This window comes from Lingula anatina, chromosome 2 (assembly GCF_051362555.1).
Source record: "Lingula anatina isolate TDL-2025a chromosome 2, LinAna3.0, whole genome shotgun sequence".
NCBI classification, from domain to species: domain Eukaryota; kingdom Metazoa; phylum Brachiopoda; class Lingulata; order Lingulida; family Lingulidae; genus Lingula; species Lingula anatina.
This window is the reverse complement of record NC_141768.1, coordinates 10,733,853-10,754,029: the sequence shown is the minus strand read 5'-3', so window position 1 is coordinate 10,754,029 and position 20,177 is coordinate 10,733,853. Positions and strand designations below refer to the sequence as shown.

The window sequence follows — 20,177 nt, the reverse complement described above, 5'->3', positions numbered from 1 at the left end:
CTTCATTCTCTGCTTTCACAAAAGTAATGTGACATTTTTTGGCTTTTTCCATACGACTGGTAGAACTTAACACATACATATACTTGAATAAAATATTTTCTCCTTTGCCTAACAGAAGGTTGGGGATTTCTGAGAGGTCAGAAGGCCAGTTTGGGACCAAAGTCTTCCACTAGACCGAAGGGAGGAACATTGACGTTTGAGCTGTATTTAATTGTTATGGATGCATTTAATTGTTACAGATATTTAATAACTCGGATATTAGCTGTCTGTTTGGGTCAATTTGTGACTTGCATTTCTTTTAGTTCACCAACCTGCTGAACACTGCTCTGAATTGCAGTAGTGTGCTTCAGTGTGTGTTCAAAATAACATATGAAGTTTTTAACATTTTATTTGAAAATACTTCTTCAACCAGAACATGTTTAAATAATTTTCAATACAAACAGATTATGCTGATTTCAATCAATGTTGCAAACTAAGTCAAATTTTTCTAAAATATAAATTACTTTTTTTTTTTACATTTATCTTTCACAACTTAACTTTCACATAATTACTGTTACATAAAATACAATGGAATGTGTATCTGTTAGAGATTGCCATTTCTGAGGAACTCTCTAATTTTGAATTTAGTATCATTAAGTATGATTATCAACTTAAAACAACTTCTATAACAATTCATTCATAAGATCTCTGAAAAAAAAACTTCAGGTTTGTTCTGGTAAGGGTGGTCCATAAAGTGCTTCCTTTTTTGATAAAGTAGCATTTTATACTGAAAAAAAAACTTCAAATTTTTTGTCATTGACCTGGCATACAAACAAGTTAATTTTGTGTGGTGTAAGTTTTTTCTTCATATCGCATAATTTTGTGAGCACAGCTCAATAGTTTTGAATCAGCTCAATCCAAGCTCCTTGGCACTGAATCACTGTGGCTACTTGCACACTGAAGTTTATGACTGTTCAACAGGTCTTGGTGAATTCCGATCTCCGTTCGATTATTTTTAAGAGCATCAATAGTCTGGGGATTGATGGCAAAGGCCCCATTCCCATAGAAATCATTGGTCTATGTGGAATATCTTACTCTGCAAGGACTCTCAGTGACTGCAATCAGGTTAACTGAATGACATGCCTCCTTTTGTTTCCAAAGCACTTGTATAATCTCTGGCATTTCTGTATTATACTTTACTCCAAGAGGAGACATCATTCAGTTAAGCTGATTGCAGTCAGCAAGAGTCCCTGCAGCATTGGATCAATCCACGTAGATCTCTGATGTATATCAGAATAAGGCCATAGCCATGGTCTTTTAGGTATCCCCACAGAGAACAATCTAAAGGGGATAGGTCTCCCATCATACAGACCACCCTAGGCCTGCACATTCTCCAGGCATATCAACTTTGGATCGTTTTCTGTAGGGATACCTAAAAGACAGTGTCTATGCAAACAATCCCCTAACTATTAATGCTCTCAAAATGATATTCTAATGGATATCAGGCGAATTCCCCATTAAATGTTGAACAATGTCATTACAAACTTCAGTGTAAGAATAGCCACAGTGATTTATCACAAAGGAACTTGGATAGAGCACAGTATATAAACTATTGAGTAATGCTCACAAAATGATGGGAAAAACCTTACACCACACAGAACTACCAATGAGACAGGTTTTTGAAAGAATGTTAAGTTTTCCCTCTTTATCAGAAACAGAAACATCTTTTTGGACTACTCTATATATTTTATATTTTTGTCAAAAAAATAAAAAAGAAGCTACAAAATACAGACTTCAGTTTCTTACTGAAGCTGACAAAATATCAATATCTTATGGCACTTTCAATTAAATTGTTAGCTACCTTGCTAAGTATATCAACTTACTTAAGTCAGTTTTACTTTTGCAATCTACTTTAAAGATATGCATTTGGAAAAGTCACTTCCAATGACAAGAATTGCAGTAGATAAGGTTCTCATTGTGCTCTGTTGTTCTTACCAAGAAAACAGAAAGTAATGAAACAATAAAAAAAATTATAATATCCTACATGAAACTTTAGGTTCATCAGTTTTTTGTATGCTTTACATTTGAAAGCATTATTACAATGACTCTCCATAAAACTGCATGGAGATCATTTGGCATAACTTTTTCTTGTTCCGGAATGCATTTAGAACAAAAGGGATGACTTCGGCATCAAACTGCTGGCTGCCATTTGTAACAAATTCCCCACAAGCATCCCGCATCTGTTTCATCTTCTCTACAACTTCCTCATATGAAGATTGTGATTTACCACTTGACCTGAGGTGCTTTTCAAGGTATGCTTTACAACCTGGAATAAGAGCATCAGAAAGAGAATCGCAGTGTTTGATAAGTCTTGGGAACTTCAGAAGGTGTGACAGAAGTTTCAAAATAACTTGCGGTAAAGCTGAACAGTTCTTCTCCACTGCAGCAATGAACTGACCATAGTAATTTCTCTTGTCTAAGTCTTCAACTTTTCCTGCCAGACAAACAGAAATCAGCCAGTCCATGTCAGTCAGATTTGGATCCACCATCTCATAGATCATTGGATGTGCCCCGACTGATCTAAGGACAGCTACAGCAAGTTTGAATGTGGAATTCTTTGGCTTGCCAGTTCTGTCCTCACCCATTGTGCTTTGCTGCTCTCTAAGAAGCTGAAACATGGCCCCAGGATGGATGTACTCAGCATTCTTCATAATGGCATCCATCAATCTCTTGGTCTGTGCAGGAGTGAAAAGCCAACCTTTCAATAACTTGACAAAGTCTTTGATGACCTCGCCTTTATGTTTCAAGGCATCTAGCAGTAGTTGAAACGCTTCCTGTGGGACATATTGTAGGATCACTACTTCACTGTACACAGCAAGGAGCAATCTGATGATGAAATTGGAGGAAGTATACTTCTGCCACCCCTCTACAAATATAGACAGAGAAGGGATACCCATACGGAAAACAAGATCATAAATATTGCCAATTATGAAGGAAGAGTTGAGTATGGTGTTCTTTTTCTCCCCTGCCATCTTCAAGTATATTTTGGCTGCCATCAGGTAATCCATCACAAGGTCTGCCTGAAGCAGGGAACCTCTATGCTCTGCATCTCCCAGTGCCTCAAGAACAGTGTGCAATGCCCTTATGTTTGTGTAGCTACTGCACTGATGAAGTACCTACAAGAAAAAATTACTATGAGCTTAGAAAATCTGCTCCTTATAATAATAATAATAATAATAATAATGATAATAATAATAATAATAATAATAATAATAATAAAAACACCGACATGCACTTCATGGTCATAAGCAATCCCCTTAAGGTTTAACTCAAAAGAAGTTATCATTTAAATATTACTCGGTCTAAAAGACCAAATTAGAATGGGGATAATCTGACTGTGCCCTTTTCTTAATTTGACCAGCATTTTAAGCAAAGGTAAACCCCAGGTTTTAATAAAAAATGGACATATCAAAATATCATGTGTATAAATAAATCCTTACTTCTCTTTATGCATATCAAAAAGGCCATGATTTAAAAATCAAAAACATGTTGTGTTACTTTATATGGGTTGCGTTTACCACAAACTCACTTCTTTAAGCCACTCTTGCTCTCTTTTCTGATGTACTCTCAATCCATCTCTAAATGCATGGGCAATCATGTCCAAAATGCTTTCTTCATCCCTGCTCCCTTGCTTTTCTAGGAGGTTGTCATAGCACAACACCTGTTGGCATAGTTGGACCACCTTCAATCTCCTTTCTTCTACATCTGTGAGATAATTTTGAGGATTTTCCTTTGCAACTTCCACCAGGAACTGTACCAGATACAGTGGACAAACAGGGGTCCAGCACCTCATGTCACAAGACAGAATGCTGTCAGTGGCCTTTGCTGCAATTTCTGCCATCACAGGGCAGTTCCAGAGAAGGAAGTTATCCAACTTCTGCATATGTATGCTTCTGCCATAGCTAAAGCTGCTAATTATTCTGGTCATGTAGCGTGCAAGATCTAATACTCTCAAAAAGGCATGGCAAATGAGAAACCAACTGCTCTGCTCTGTCTCATGTTCAAGGGCAAGTTCTTTAATACCCTCACAGAGATTAAGAAGGCAAGGTACAATCTGCATTGGACCCAGAGAAGATGAGAGCATACTCCCCTGTTTGTAAGATTTTCTGTTATTTTTGGTGACAGTCAATCCTGAAAATGAAAGAGAGAAAACTATTCATTCATCAATTACAAAAAAAAAAAAAAAAAATGAAATGTTTACCAAAAATGTACCCAAAGCACTCTGTCCTAGTTTCTTTTCCGTTACAACTAAAACAATAAAGCAACTCCACCTCCTATTTAAATTCTTAAACTACCATAATTATTTAGTCACCATCATATAGAAAGATAACCTAGCTTACTTGCTTTAGTCCTTTTCCCTGAGGCAGCATTCTTCATCATAGATCTTGTCACTCGTTTCACATCAGTGTTTTGGGGCTGTATGAAATTTTGCTGAGAGTCCGTTGGGATAATGGAATACTAACAAATATAAAATTGCATAGTACTGATAAGATACCCAAGTCACCTAGCTATAGCTGCAAAAACCTTTGCAGACAATATTCTAGTTTACACATAATTACTGCTATAATATTTTGTTCCTTAAGCAAAAGGTGAAAAATTATCTATAAAACTTATGTGTGTATCATAACAAAATTGTCTTTGCATTGCTTTGCATTATGTTGAATACTGCAATTATTGGTAAAAAAAAACAAAATTAAAAGATAACAACATAAAGCATAAAAACAATTGAATATCAGGTGCTCAATAAAGCATAGGTTATGGGATATTCAGGCCATTGTACTCTAGCTTACAACCCACATGTACCTTGTTCGAGATCTCCAAAAGCATTTGTATCCCCATTTGAGATAGCCTCTCTGCCTGGTCAGTAGAACCAATCAGAAACAAAGTCTTTATCCTTAACATCACAACAGGGATAGGTTCTTCATAGACCGTGTCTCTAAATGGATAATAAATAGGTCACTTAATTAGTAGAAAATTACAAATGCTAATCATCATTCCTTAATCAGCACCTTTCAAACAATAACACATGTAAAATGTTCAAGTGACAGTCCTTTCTTTCACTAAGGTGTTACTCTGATGTTACAAAACTAGACAGCAAAGCTGACCAATATACAGACACTAAACATAAAAAAAAACTTCATTGCAACATTTAAACAAGGCCATGCGTCTTAGGTAGAAAAAGACATTTACTTCTTTGGAAAAAAAACTTTAGAAAGATTTTCTTTATTTCACATCATTAAACAAATAATTCAAATAAATGGATTGCTAGCACATAGCCAATGTAGATAGCAACAGGTCACTTTATAAACAAAGCCATTCAATAAATTTAATCTAAAACAAAAATATTGTTTGGTACTTATGGAGGCAACCATCAATTGCCAAAATTGTGCAAAAATAAAAAAAAATTACTGTAATTGTTATCCGATCCTGCAGATTTTCAGAAGCAACAAACCTTTTTACCAAACAAAGCCACTCAGCAAAAAAAGGAAAACAAAAATACAGTTTGTCACTTAAATATGAGGCAAGGATCACCAAAATTGTGCAAAAAAAAAAAAAAAAAGAGAATCATTACCATAAATGTACACCAATCAGGCCGATTCTGTTCATACTCAAAAAGGAAGTACCTGTAACTAGCCTTTCCATCCAAAACATCTTGGAGACCTTTGACATCCCAGTTCAGCGTTGCAGCCTGTAGAGTATCAGTAAACAGTAATGATGGCTCTTCTTGTGCCAATGCCACAGGAATGTCCAAACCAGGAACCTGATTCCAGTCCATTCTTCTTATCTTTAAGATTGGAGCATTCTTCCCACGCCTTTAAAGAAAGATATTATTTCATGGTACTACCTTAAAATTTTTTTAGGCTCACTGGTTTAAAAAAATTAACCAACTCAAAGAGTATAAACTCAATTAGTTAAATTTTTTTCTGATGAAGCAATAAAACTTTTCCACAACTTGCATGTTTATATATATATATCAATTCTTTATGATAACTTACCTACTGAAAAGGAGAATGTAGCACGCAAAATTGAATATTATAATGCACTTAAAAAAGGTATCAAAAGGGTAAGTATAATATAAAAGTATAAATATTAGGAGAAAAAAGGTTGTGCTGATGTATGTACCTCCTAAATTCTTTTGCAGCAATTACAAGATCATGCTTTTGCTCATTGTTTGGGAGCATAACTGCTACAGAAAACAGCTCTTCCATCTTGTAGCATAAATGTACTAGCAGTTTGTTCTCTGTAACTGAAGGGTCTTCAGCCACTGTAAATATCATATAATCATTAGTTAAAGGGATAATAACTCTTCGTATGAAATCTATATTTCACAATAAAAACATTGTGAATAACTCATAGAAATATAATATATTCTGCTTTACGACGAAAACAGCAGTTATAGCTATTATTCTGATATCTGAGCTTGTCTTCAGATCACGTGACCTCCATTGATGGCTATACTCTGTTATAATCTCTTAAGAGATTTTAACAAAAAACCAAACTTTTTAGAAAAAAACCAGGGACTAACTTTGAATTTAAAAATGGATTCATTAACCACTGGTAAGCATGGGAAAATTGTTGTTTACTCCAGGAAAATTCATTTTTTGGCCAAAACGAAGAGTTATTATCCCTTTAAATACATTTTGGTTTTATCACTAAATCACAATACTTTACAGTATCTTCAATTTCAAAAAAATTTAAAACATCACAAAAAGATGTTTTTTAAATATACTCTAAAATACCAAAATTAACTATTCAAACATACCTTCAAACACCGCCTCTGTGAGGAGAATGAGCAGTTTAGTTGCTAATAATGTTGCTCCAGTTTTCAATAGGTCTTCTACTTGGTGAATATGTTCCTTCAAGTCACTCAGCAGGAGGCATTCTGGATCGTATCTAGCAGCCATGCTCCTTCCAACAAATAAGCATATTTCAAAACTAAAGAATCAAAGGCGATACAGCCTCCAGATATTGTACCACCAGCTGGAGTAAGCGCATCTGCATGGAAAACACAACTAGACAGCAAAGCTGACAAATATACAGACATCATACAGGAAACAAGGTGGCAAAACTCAAATGTTCAGACATTACGCAGAAAAAAGTCTATATAAAAACAGACAACATTCCCAGTATTGCTCTTGAAAAGCTCTACAAAATGCAACAAACAATAGGTCTCTAGCACTTTTGGTTCCAGAATTAGAGTTTTCAGTTTCGGTATCTAATGGCTGCTTCTCTTATGATACTGTAGTGTCGCGCTGGTGGTACAATAACAATGCCATGATATAAGCTATCATATTTTTAATAACTTATTTCAAGCCCATGTGTGAACTGTGAACTTGGAAAATGGTAATCCAAATCAACCAAACAGATGTCTGTTAAGTCAGGTGCAATACAAAAGTGCAATATGGAAACTCTGGGTAAAATACCAAATTAAATAAAATTTGTCATTAAAGCAATATATATAAATATAAATATATATATATAATCAACAAGACAGCCAGTTATGTTACACAGTGAAACTTACTCGGGAAGCAATCTGTATTTCCAAAGCCCAGCGGACACCTTCAGCTTGGAAATAACATTTCTTTTCAGTTTTTCTAGCGTCTGCAGAGTCAATATGTCACCCTCTAATTGGGGTACAAAGGTGGGATCAGGAGCCCCGCATGTTTGGTTGATCTCAGATGTGGATTCATACATCTCATCTGAAATTTACATACAACCCTTTATTCAATGTTATTGAAATGTATACTGTGTACCTTAAAGCTTTGACTAGACAAGGTGTTTTAAAGACACAAAATTGGTATTTCTTTGACAACTTGTCCAAAATATGGCAACATAATTTACTAGAATGAGAAAAAAAGAGCCGTCACATATTCTTATAAGTGGTATATTATTTACCCATATGCTGAAACACTTTAAAAAGTGTAGACGCTGGATCTGACTGTACTGTGTACTGTATCACTTTCTGAAGCTGTTCTCTGTTCAGATTCAGTAAGGTCTCAGTCAGAGGTGCATGACACTGTACCTTAAAACATAAAAAATCCTGATTATATTTACAATAACTTTAAGAATTCATTGCATGATATTTCAACAGACAGTAAATCAATTTGCATGCTGATGATTGATGGCAAGGAAACCTAGTAAAAGATGGAGGAAAGAGTTACACAAGTACTGGCAAAAAAAAAAAAAAAATTGGAAATCCAAAGCCCAAGACAGAATACACTAGAAGAAGCATACCATGGCCTTTGTCCAATAGTGGAACACTTTAGTCTCTGGATACCAATGATGATCAAAATTGAATATGATTTAATGAAAAAAGGCTTAATCATCCTCATTTTCAGAAATTACCTTCTCAGGAAAGCGAATGCGAAACAATATGGCTGCTATAACGTGACGACACCATACCAAGCGACAAGCACTACAATTTACAGAAACAACAGTCTGCTTTTCAAAGTTGATGGACACTCGGCTTCTTTTCACACAGCTTTCTGTTCTGACGGGCAAAAATGGAAAGGAAACCTCTGGCACTTGCATTGAATCCACGGATATGACCACAGCTGTATACAAGAACCCTGCAAATAGCATGCATCAAAAGCTTTATCATTGTTGCCTAACACACCCAGTTCATTAACACCATGCCAACTGCAAAACTCTAGCAAAATCCAAATCAAATTCAATAAAGAAAATCATAACGGCCTATTTCAATTTGTTGGATTTTAATGAACAATTTGCACATATGAAATACCAGTCTTCTACTTTACTTACCCACTTGAATTGCTTCTCTTATAAAAGTTTCCTTTTTACTCAATATCCTTTGGGCACCACTCCAGGTATTGTCTGTTAAATCAGGGAACTCCAATTCTCCAATACCTCTGTCTTTAGCAACTGTATTTTCATCTGTGGCCAGCTTTGCATACAATTCAAATACCTTCTCATCACATGGAAATGCTTCTTTGGCAATCTTTTTACAAAGAGAAAATAAATAGAGTTCAGAACCAATAAGCAATAAGAAACTCAGCAAGTTTCATTTAATTTTTTCACTTGCTAAATGGACTACCTTTCTGTCACTCTTTGTGTTTAATTTCAAGTTACTGATACAATATATATTACATAAAATTAATTATGTTCAAAATCCTTGCTAAAAGATTCAATATCCTAAACAAGATACTTTTCAAGCCAAGATTTAGGAGCAATTGTCACTTGTCAGATAGAGCCAATTCCAACTAATTTGAATCTAAAATTCACATCACAATTCTAGGTAAATCTAGTATGAGTGGTAATTCCAGAGGAAGATGTCACAATCACAAAAAATTACATTTTTCAACAATATCTCATCTAACACCAGTCCATCAGCCAGCAATTCCTTGCAAGTATAATTTTTGGCAACAATTTTTGTAGTCAGAGTCAACAAGGTTTTAGGCGAACTCAGTGGAACTGCTTCTGAAGATTCTGAAAAGTATAGCATTTCAAATTATCTTTAAAATCTTATCAAGTGAAAAAAAAACAGAAAAAATCTTATGCAGCACATGAATTCCAAGAATTATATATCGAACAAACATGAACATTGAGAATCAGCAGAAATTCACAGAAACTTACAAAATATACATATAACTCGAACACCATTTTAAAATTCACAAAATTCTACTTGGAATGGCAAATCTCTTAAATTATATATTAAGTCAAAAAAAATTACCACGTAACTCAACCAAATTCCATCATAAACTTTCAAATAACCAAAAGAAATGCCAAATGCCTCTTAATTTTGCTTGAAAACTACAAAAAAAAAGCCACTCTGTTCTCTCAACGTCAAGGACTTTGTAAGCGCTTATCGTGGATTTCTACCAATGTCCCTGTTTTACAAACGATGAATGGGACAATTTTGTGTAGGGCATTTTGTGAAAGTGGAATTAGTTTGAATGTGATTTGATTCTGTCTATATTTCATTTTGAATATTTAATGCATGTGGGGAGTTTTCTTGTTTCGCAAACTCTATTTTATTGACTCCATGGAACCCTATGCAGATTTCATGACATTTGTTTTGAATACTTAAACCGATAGTTTTTTTCTTTTTGTGGTAGACTAGTATAGCAGTCTAAGTTCACTTTATGTGTTTTAAAGTTTATGCATACGATTTTTAAATCATGTGGGATTTTATGACAATCGTTTTCTAACCAATCAAGGTGACTGCCGAGATTTCGGGGTTACATCCCTATATTTCCCTGCACCGATACCCCCCCCCCCCCCCCCGCACTGATACATCCCCGCACAAATACTCACCCACAGTAACAATGCGGGGAAGCAATGATGTGGGGAAGTATCAGTGTGGGGGAGTAACGGTGCGCCTACTTTGGGAATTTTACAGGGGATGTATCGATGCGGGGATCTATTGGTGTGGGGTTGTATCAATGCGCATAATACAAAAATTTATTAAAGGGGATTATTGGTGCGGGGTAGTATCGACATGACCCCGATTTCGGGGCCTTAGGATCGAATAGTCCGAAGGTTCAATAGTCTGAGGGTTCATTGGTCCAAAAGCTCACTATAGAATCTTCGGACCAAAAAAACTGATGAAAATGTTACGATTTTTTGGACCGATGAAACTTCAGACCAATGAACCTTCAGACTATCGATACACCCCCGAGATTTCTGTTGTAGGTGGCATAGAAATGGCCTAACAATGCCAAAAACGACCAATCTGCTTAATACTGAGAAATATTAAGAAATCCATATAAATATCAAAGATTTTCCATTAAAAATTTCCTTTCAGTCCCTGTTCAACCTTAATTGACATGCCAATTATTATTACCAAACAATCATCTACGAAAAAACAAAATAAAGAAACAACTAACGGTAGCTATCACAACCCCTTCGGAATCAACTATGTTTCATTCTTAAATGTTATCAAAGCAATTATTATAAACGCACCACAGCATTCCACTTCGCGCCTCTTCGAAGGCGCCGCCATCATGCAAGCTTCAATCAATGTCAAGGTCATTGTAGGCGTTGCGCTCTGCACAGCGCATCCGAAACACGTGCTCTACTGCAGAACTATTCAGTATTCTATCATCATAACTAAATAAACTTTACTTGAACTCGATTTATATTCATGTAAAATGTGCATATTATAAAGTTTAAGGCTTACATACAAAAGTAAGTGGAGATTCTCACTTAGGGGAGACTTGGGATAGTTGGAAGTTGGCCTCTCGTCAACTTACTGGAGTATGATATTCAAAGCAACAAGTGGAAAAAATGTGATCACATCATTCCGTAAGATTGGGAATTGGGAATGAGTTAGAGCAACAAAACCAGGTTAAATGCAAGCTCCATGAACCTATAGCTGCTTATGCAATGTCATTATTTAGCAAATATACATGTAATGCCAGATGTATCACAATTTGACAAAAAAGGGAAAAAAAGCGCGAAGCAAGTTTTCATTGAATGATAACGCTTGGCCTCTTGACTCGGGGCAAGTTGGACCCACACATCGACCACAATCCTTTGAGCGCAACAGTGCTATAGACCATTGTTAAAACAAAGCCAATGTTTCTTAACTATAACACACCACTATATGGCATGGCAGAAATAAAAAAGTCTTGATATTTTAGAAATCAAATATTTTATTTGTAACATACAAGATTCGTGACAAGCCTTCAGTTTGATCTTGTTTTAAGTATAGGGGACATTGGGAAATCCGACTTGCAAACTTAAAGATAGCATATTAAGATTATTTGACTCCTAAACGGTTTCTACACATGTTGACCCATTTTTGTCCTTTAAAATGTTCGTGACGTCCAGCTTAGTTCCACCCCTCACTTTATAAGTGCAGACTCTGTCATCCTTAACTCGTTTCGTATACACATAAATATAGGTATTGGTATAGATATTTATATATACAAAAGTTGAAAGTTAAATGTTTTAAATGATTAATTGGTCTTCAACAATAAGACATTATGTAAGTTTAGATCTAAACAAAAGTTAAAACAGAAATTAGATCAGAAGTTACAGAAAACCACGATATTTTGAGTAAAATGGAGCATGCAAAATCAAGTGTGATTTAAGCGGCAAAAGTGATTGGACGGAGTTCCATAATATGTTACCATATGATTCTATGTTACCATAATAAACCACTGTCCCTGTCCACTGGAAAAGTGTTGCAGAAACTGTCAGAGAAATCACAGAATGGTGTTTTTGTTAAATTCAGCAATAGTCCATGAAAATCGGAACAAAAATCTTATAAAATAAGCTGAATAATACAAAAGAATGGTAAATGAAGGGTTATGGAATGCGGTTTTCAGAAATATAGTGTAGGCCAACATAGATGCAGGCTCCTGGAATAGAGGACAGTGTGAGTAAACTCCAAAACCTATGGTAACCTTTAAAGAACCGCATACTTCCCCCCTAAATCCTTCATATACAGCCTCTTGGTTTCATAAATCTATGCTATGACATATGCCATAACAGACAGCAAGAACAACACCAATACAGATTGACTAAAATGAGGCAGAGCAAAACTTGTTTTACACTTTCCTGCCATGCGATCAAACTGTGAGGAGTCGATCCAAAGGTCGCAATCACAGTCATACATTTTTGACTCTGTCTCATTGCCTGTTCCACATTGTGATCGACCTCCATCGATGAAATGAACGCCATCGGTATCTTTGGGCATCCAAGGTCCCAGTCGCATGTCCTTGAACATAGGTGGTCTGGCGCACATTGTATTGCTAGATATCAAACTAGGAATGGCTTTTGTGATGTTGTAGACGTGACAATCACATTCCAGAGTGTTGTTTGGAAGATAAAACCTTACACGACGCAGTTTGCAACCAAGTCCTTCGACAAAATTAAGATCGCTGATTCGATTACCAATGAGTCCCACATTTATCCATAGTCTACTATTACCACTTAAAAGTCCATCAAAAGCACTTTCGCTGATTTTTCCGATCTGATTGAAGCCTAACTTCAGAGTCAATGTTTTACTGGAGGTACGGATACCTCGTAGAGATTCTGCAGTGATTTCAGTCAACTGGTTTCTCTCTATGTTCAATTTGCGCAATTTTCCAAGAGGTTGGAGTGCATCGGTTGGTATTTCGTCCAGCCCCATCGCATCCAAATAAAGGGTTTCCAGCGAGTCTCCAACAGCTGAGAAACTGCTCTGAGATAGTCGAAGAAAACTGTTTCCATCAAGTCGCAGCGATTTTAAACCGGAGGGAAGGTCTGAAGAAGATATATTTCGAATGTTGTTTCCTCTTAAATCCAAGTGAACCAAACCTGGCTCTAGCACCTTCAGGGCTTCTCCAGGAACCACGCTCAAGCCACACCCACTGAATACGACTTGGGTTACTCCTATAGAATAGATGCACATTCATGAGCAAATATATTAAAATTTAATCAATATGTTAAATTGGAAAAAGACGCTAAACATTAATTCAAAATATTGGTAAAATATAAGTGTTATAATTTATCATGTTAAATAGCAATGCACCAATCAACATTTTTTATCAAACATCAAACAATTAAGCGTGCTTCCGTTCTAAATGGATGAAGGAACTTTGACCAGAAAGCAAACTGTAAAAAACCTACTCTGGCATGATTTATCATATTTATTATAAAATGCTAAAAGGAGTAGGTAAAATAAATTTAAAGTCACAAGAGATTTTCGTAAATCTGTACTTTTTTAAAAATTGGTTATTATTACATCTCTCCGACAGTTTTGAAGATAAATCCTTGCGGTTTTTTTTTTTTTTTTTTTTTTTTTTTTTTTTTTTTTTTTTTTTTTTTGTGGAACATTATTTTCTGTGCGTTAACCCCTTTTTTCACCTTACGCACCCCCCACCCCCCGAGGGATAAAATGTTGAAATGGAATAATGTCAACTTACAAGAAATTATAATAAAACAACGCTATCTGTCACTTCATTAACCATTTGCGAAGATAAATGTAACGATAACGGTGCCATCTGTAGATTTATTGATCACTTGTCTAGATAAAATGCCCAAAATTAAATCCTATGAAAATTCCCTAGGAGCTCTTCCCTTACAGTGAACGCATGTCTTGGGTTAAACAGGTTCACGGGAAAGTTTCACATCCATCAAAAATTGGCTGTGCTCTTTTTACTTGTTTTCCCAACGCTGTTTGCACAGCCAGCGGAATGTGCAATTCATTGTGGGGTATTGGCAGTACTTTACTTGAATGTTTAAGACACCTGCGGGTAAACGTGCGGAATTCGACTCCTAGCAACAATGGCGAATTTATGTACTAAGCACGCCCCGAAATTATTTTCAAAAGATTGTATACTATACTATCGTTACTATACTATCGTTTTGTTATCCCCTGAATGCGAAAGAAAACCTTAATGTTATTTTTCCTTCAGACAGACCTCATAGTTTTTCTAGTAAAAAAATGCAAAAGACTTACCTTTAACGCCTGAAAAGAGATATTTAGTGACTTCTTTTAATCGGCAACGCACAAAAGCAATGATACCGATATCTAAATCCCTGAATGCACCAGCCTGTAACATATCGAAATGACTCGTTTCAAATATCAAACTGTCGACGCGCTTGTTAGCCAAACTGGAAAAGCTAGGCAAATGATCTTCCTCCATAGACTTGCAAACAACCTTCACCCTCGTGTCATTAAATGTACAGTGACAGCCTGATGGACACATCTGTTCTTGACTCCAGACTGGAACAAGCAAGATCGCAGTCGCCAAAATGAAGGAAAGATTTGGGAGTTCCATCGTATCCTCTTGCTGTTCCAGCTCGAACTGTGTACATACTGTGAGCGCAGATTCTATTTGTGGAGATGACTGCGTACGTAGCAGTTGGTGGTCTGATAATGCTGGCCAAAAAGCAATTACTTCTGCCATGCTCTTGTCCGATTCAGTGCTAAGCTGCACCGGGTACGAAAACAAGTTTGGATATAGTAAAAAATACTGTAAAAGGTATTTGTGTTGATATTATTCAACCAGAACGCTGAGACGGATAGATAAATCTTTATTTTTTTACCGTTAGCGAGCAGAATATTCAGAGAGCGGAATTGGTTTGAAAAATGAAAATCAGACCATGTGGCATTTGATATCATCATCATCAATGCTCTTCGTCCCGTGTGGGACATAAGGCCACAGTCACTTCTTTCCATTTGGCCCTGTCTCTGGCTACGTGCTGGGCCTGTCCCCATGTAAGGTCCCCCTCTCTCAGCTCTGCCATCACTGTTCGGCGCCAGGTGCTCTTGGGCCTTCCTGTCTTTCTTTTTCGAGGTGGTGTCCTGTAGGCATTTGATATACTTGTCTCAAATTACACAAAAAAGATGGGCAACATGCAAAAGAAAATGGTGGCAGAAAGACAGACAGACAGAGCAGCATACAGCGAAAATCAAGCAGGAAAAAAACCTTTACTGAATCGACAGAATCAATTACTGCCAGCGAGATGGCCAAAATAGCGTCTGGCTAATATAGCACTATATAAATAAAAAAGAGTTGTATAAGTAATGGTCTTAATCTTAACATTTATATTAGGTGCAATAAAAAGTTATAGAAATTTCACAAACTTTTTAAATGGAAGTACATCTTAACATGTAATATTGCAATACATGATGTCTACAATATCTCTTTTTTAATATTATGAATATTCATAATTGCAAAAATGTGTATCTGAAAAGCATTTTTTATAAAGGTTAAAGAAAAACCACTAAAGATGTAATGGAAAGGTGATGGGACTACATGTATTTATTTCACTTGCAAAAAAATGGAATTGCAAAATTTGCTTTCGTAATATAATAATAAGAAAGGAAGAAAAAAAGAAACAGAAAAAATATAAGACGCCAAATATAATATAAAAATTGTACAAGTAAAATGAAATTAATTATTTCACTTCATTTTATTATGCATTCTACATGTGCATGTAATCTCCTTTTTCTACAAATCTATGCAATCGAAGCAATGTCTTAATTTCTGAGCACTAGTAAAATCAAAGAAACAAACATTTGAAAGTCAATATGAAATTAGATTGAAGTCCTCGCTTGTATTTCTCATCAACTTAAGATATCATTTAGGGTTATGTTATAGGCGCTTGAGTCGTGTCTTTAGAAATTCGTTATTTTAACATATATTTAATGATTTATTACTTAAGATGCGACACTCCACAGATAAGAAGTCCGGCTAGTGTAGGTTTAAAACGGAAAATGTAAGTTTTAAATTATTTTTGAATATTTCATCTAGATATTCTAAATTTAAAAAAAAATGAATTAACTGTGTTTTAACAGACGTGGCGTCATTTGCATTATGAGCTAAACAATCAAACAATGTCAACAATAATTACCGTAACTACTGACAGCAATTTAGCGCGTTAAACATTTATACAAACAAACATAGCAACAGACACCGAATCTAAATTGCTTTATTGCGACACAATAACGGAACGTTGTTTAGGGCATGCGTCACACGCAACCAGTATTGTGACGTCATATAGCACTACTGTCTCTCAGGTGACAAAAATTATAAACAAAATGGACGAAGGGGCTAATAAAGAGTAAGTATTCTATTTTTCCTCAAAATATCGTACAGTTTTGAAATATTATGTTTTTTGTTTGATTTACTGGTCATTATTTTTCATATAAAGGCGATTTCTTTACAAAAAAGAATAAATAAATTGTTAACATATAAATGTATTTAAACATTTCAACAACAATAATAAAAGAATCTGCATCTCATGAATCGTATAAATCAAGAATCATTGTTCATTTGGAAGTTGGAGAGTTGTGTTGAATTGACAGAAAATAAGGCAAAATTTACCACACTTTAAAGCAACTTCAACAAATGAGATTAGTATTTCAGGTCCAGGGATGCAGAGTTTCAGGATCTACCCAAAATCGATAACTCGCATTTTATCCCTTAAATTTAAACGTTATATTTCTTTATTAAATTTTCTTAAAACTAAATTGCAGGCTTACCGATAATGTAATATCTGAATATTACAAACGTGTAGATGAAATATGCCAGCTAAAGAAGGAAATTTGGCATCTACAGGAGGAAAATGAAAAGCGAACGGTTTTTAACAAAGAAAGGTCAGATAAAACCACGCAGACACTCCCAAAGCCCGAGCCCACATGTTTCACAAAGTTAAAAGAATTGGAAAAAGAATTAAAAAGCACAAAAAGGGTAATAGACATTCGAAATGTACGAGCAGAACAGGCAGGCAACTATCTGCTGAGCTTCACAATGGAGAGGGCAGACAAAGAACATTTAAAAGCCTTGGTCCAAAGATTATTGTATTTGCTTAACGGAAAAGTCAGATATGATTTCAACTACTTGCTGGACAACTCCATGTGCATCATTTGCAAGGAGGATACGAAGGTGAGAAGACATTGCAAAATTAACTTCTTTTCTACTTCATTCAAAGAAATTACTAGTTTTTAACACAAATTAAGCCTCAGTGGCTTACCGTCCCTGGTACAACTCGAACCCAATTACCGTATTTGTACTCATTTTCGCACATGATCACTCTGCGTAGCTCCACTTTCAGGTCAACTTTTGTACTTTTTACAGAAATTGTTGGATAATCACACTTCTAACGACACGAAACAAATCGAAGTTTGCCGAGCATGGTACCGGCAGTTGAAAGAGGCAAACATGTTAGACAGTGAAAAAGTTCTTGGTGACGATGAGACTGCAAACGACACCAACCATACCTTAGTCCGAAAAGCTCAACCTTGGCCTGAGACCCCTTCGAGGCCGTCACTTATCGACTGTGCCTTAAAGCGAGTGACGGACAAAGATGGAGATCGTTGGTTCACTGAGACACAAAGAATCATACTACAGTTACAGGAAACATTTGCTAGCTATATAAGGTACTTATTAAAAATTTTTGGAAATAAAGCGTTTTTATCTTTTCATTTTTTTTTTTATCTTTGTTCCCTTAAAAAGTGACAATTTGCTAGTGCTAAATTTCACTTATTTTTAAATAAAATAAGGTGTCAAAATTGTTTAGACGTGCTATTTTACCGATGTAGCCTACTAATTATAAAAGGCAAAAGCAAATGGACACTAATAACTTAAACCATATTAATACGTCCGCTTGTTTATGTGTATTTGCTCCTGAGCTTATTTATATATATATATATGTCCTCTTATGGGTGTGCGCAAGAAGATTTAATTTCTTTGTTCATTTTTGCAGTTTGAAAAAAGAAAATACGGAGCATGACCTGGAGACTAAGTACCGACCAGCAGTCAATGTTGTCCGTTTCCTTTCACATTTGATGAATGACGAACTTTCGCAGTGGCCGATGCCCCAGACTGCAACTGACATTGTTGACAACCCGAACAAAGAACGTCAAAGTGAGGAATTTTCGACCAAAAGAGTGCAAAACAGAAACTCCACTTCGGACATGACTGGATCCATTTCAGCAGTTATGATGGCAGATAATTCAAGCTCTCTTTTGTCTCAATCTTCTGCGGAAGAGCTTTCAGAAAAGGGCAGTTTTGTTTTTCAAAATCAACAAGCCCAAGATGTTTTCTCAAAAGCCGTGGCGGAACACCTCTTCATGCAATGCAGCAACGAAGATTTCAACAAGAGCCATGTCAACGAGGAGAAAAATGATAATTCTATTGGACGAAGAAATGACAAAGGAACCGTTCCCGCAAAAGAAGAAACACGTATTCCAGTGAGTGGATCCCTGAAGACAGACCGTGCAGAAACAAGGGATAATGAAACCAAGTCAGAAGATCGTTTGAGTCTCACAAGCAACCCAGTCCAATCTATGGAACCAACAGAATTGTTAGCAACAGGATCTCACGTCCCGTCAGGCAATAATCCGCCCAGAGACGCTACTTCTACTTCAGACATACTTCAAACCGGTGCACCATATGCAGCTCCGACGGTAGACAAGCTACCTCAAACGGTAGAATCTTTATCTGCATCTTCAGAAAGTGACGAAGAGCAAAGGGATGAAACTGATGTCAAGATTTCAATAGACGTTTCAGTTAATACAGATCCAATTCCCCTGGAAGACACAAAATATAAACCAATCATAGATGAAGAAGCTTCTCTCTATCTAAGGCAAAGGTTGGCAGTTTCTTCCGCAGGAAGCAGTCTAGACATAGAGACAAAACCAATATCACCCTCAACACCATGTATACAGACAGAGGCAGTTAATAGGGTTAATCAGGAAATAACCAATGTAGCTGGATCTTTCAGTTCTTTGAAGACAAAATCTGACCAGTCTTTCACTGTCGGTAGTACCGACAAACAAACCATACCAAACACCAGAACAACAAAGCAACCGAAAACATCTCGTAATTTCAAATATTGTTCAAAAATACCCCAACGTCTGCCAGGAATGGCCCTGCCCAGTATTCCCCATTCCTTGGTAGACAGACTGAGTGCTGAACATCCACAACAGAATACAAACAACGTCCAAATTCTACACAGGGTGCACAAAGACAATCTTGTTGAGCAAGAAAAGGAAGGTCAGCTCAACTCCTCGCTCAAGTCCAGCAAGCAGAGGAGTACCAAGGACAAAATACGGTATAAAGAATCTAATGAAACTGCAAATACTGTGAGACACATACCATCGATGGGACAGCCGACCATAATGAAGCACAGTGGACGGTCCAATGCCATACCACCCCTGCAAAACAGACCTCCACCTCCCCAGGCTCTGGAAGACTTGGTGCCTAATCAGCGCAGTCGGCCAAGGATGGATACGCCTTTGCCATCTATAGGTAGACTTAACAAGGCTGGAACCGTTCTTTACGATTCGACAAATGCCAATGCGCACATTTACTTGAGACGTGATTCCGCGGTAGATTTGTCAGGTTATAGGTCTAAATCACGACATTCAACATCCTTGACATCACTAGAAGCCTCCTCGTCGGTGACTGCAGCGCGTGCACGTGGCGAAGAAGCAGGAGCAGGGTCGTCTCCAGCGACGTTCCGTCAAAGGAAAGCCAGAATACACCTCAGGAAGGCCCAACAGAACGTTAGTGCGTCACATTCACACTCAAAGGGTGGGAAACACTGCTGTGTACAACCAGAAAGGAACGATCGGCGAACACCACCGCAGAAGAAACCGACACTTATCAATCCCCTGTGGAGAGTGTAAGGTGCATCATAGATATTAAGCTGGAAGCTTGACCGCAATTAGTTTT

At 36.5% G+C, this 20,177-nt stretch overlaps 3 protein-coding genes across 3 annotated transcripts; 1 reads left to right on the top strand and 2 right to left on the bottom strand.

The window, feature by feature from the left end:
* Positions 1-370: 370 nt before the first annotated feature.
* LOC106156193 (uncharacterized) lies at positions 371-11,040 on the bottom strand. Its single transcript, XM_087004854.1, has 13 exons — positions 10,963-11,040; positions 9,353-9,486; positions 8,803-8,998; positions 8,386-8,609; positions 7,936-8,062; positions 7,562-7,739; positions 6,803-6,948; positions 6,163-6,304; positions 5,664-5,852; positions 4,843-4,975; positions 4,380-4,497; positions 3,569-4,170; positions 371-3,155 (listed from the first exon to the last, which is right to left on the bottom strand). The coding sequence occupies exons 1-13, from the start codon at positions 11,030-11,032 to the stop codon at positions 2,076-2,078; spliced, it is 3,339 nt and encodes a 1,112-aa protein (XP_086860980.1). The 5' UTR covers positions 11,033-11,040; the 3' UTR covers positions 371-2,075.
* A 594-nt stretch (positions 11,041-11,634) lies between these two features.
* Positions 11,635-14,915, bottom strand: LOC106177214 (uncharacterized). The gene is made up of 2 exons (XM_013559921.2): positions 14,450-14,915; positions 11,635-13,380 (listed from the first exon to the last, which is right to left on the bottom strand). The coding sequence occupies exons 1-2, from the start codon at positions 14,898-14,900 to the stop codon at positions 12,473-12,475; spliced, it is 1,359 nt and encodes a 452-aa protein (XP_013415375.2). The 5' UTR covers positions 14,901-14,915; the 3' UTR covers positions 11,635-12,472.
* Positions 14,916-16,537: 1,622 nt separating this feature from the next.
* LOC147763393 (uncharacterized) lies at positions 16,538-20,131 on the top strand. Its single transcript, XM_087007305.1, has 4 exons — positions 16,538-16,560; positions 16,976-17,384; positions 17,577-17,878; positions 18,205-20,131. Exons 1-4 carry the CDS (start codon positions 16,538-16,540, stop codon positions 20,129-20,131), a joined length of 2,661 nt encoding a protein of 886 aa, XP_086863431.1.
* The last annotated feature ends 46 nt before the right edge of the window (positions 20,132-20,177 follow it).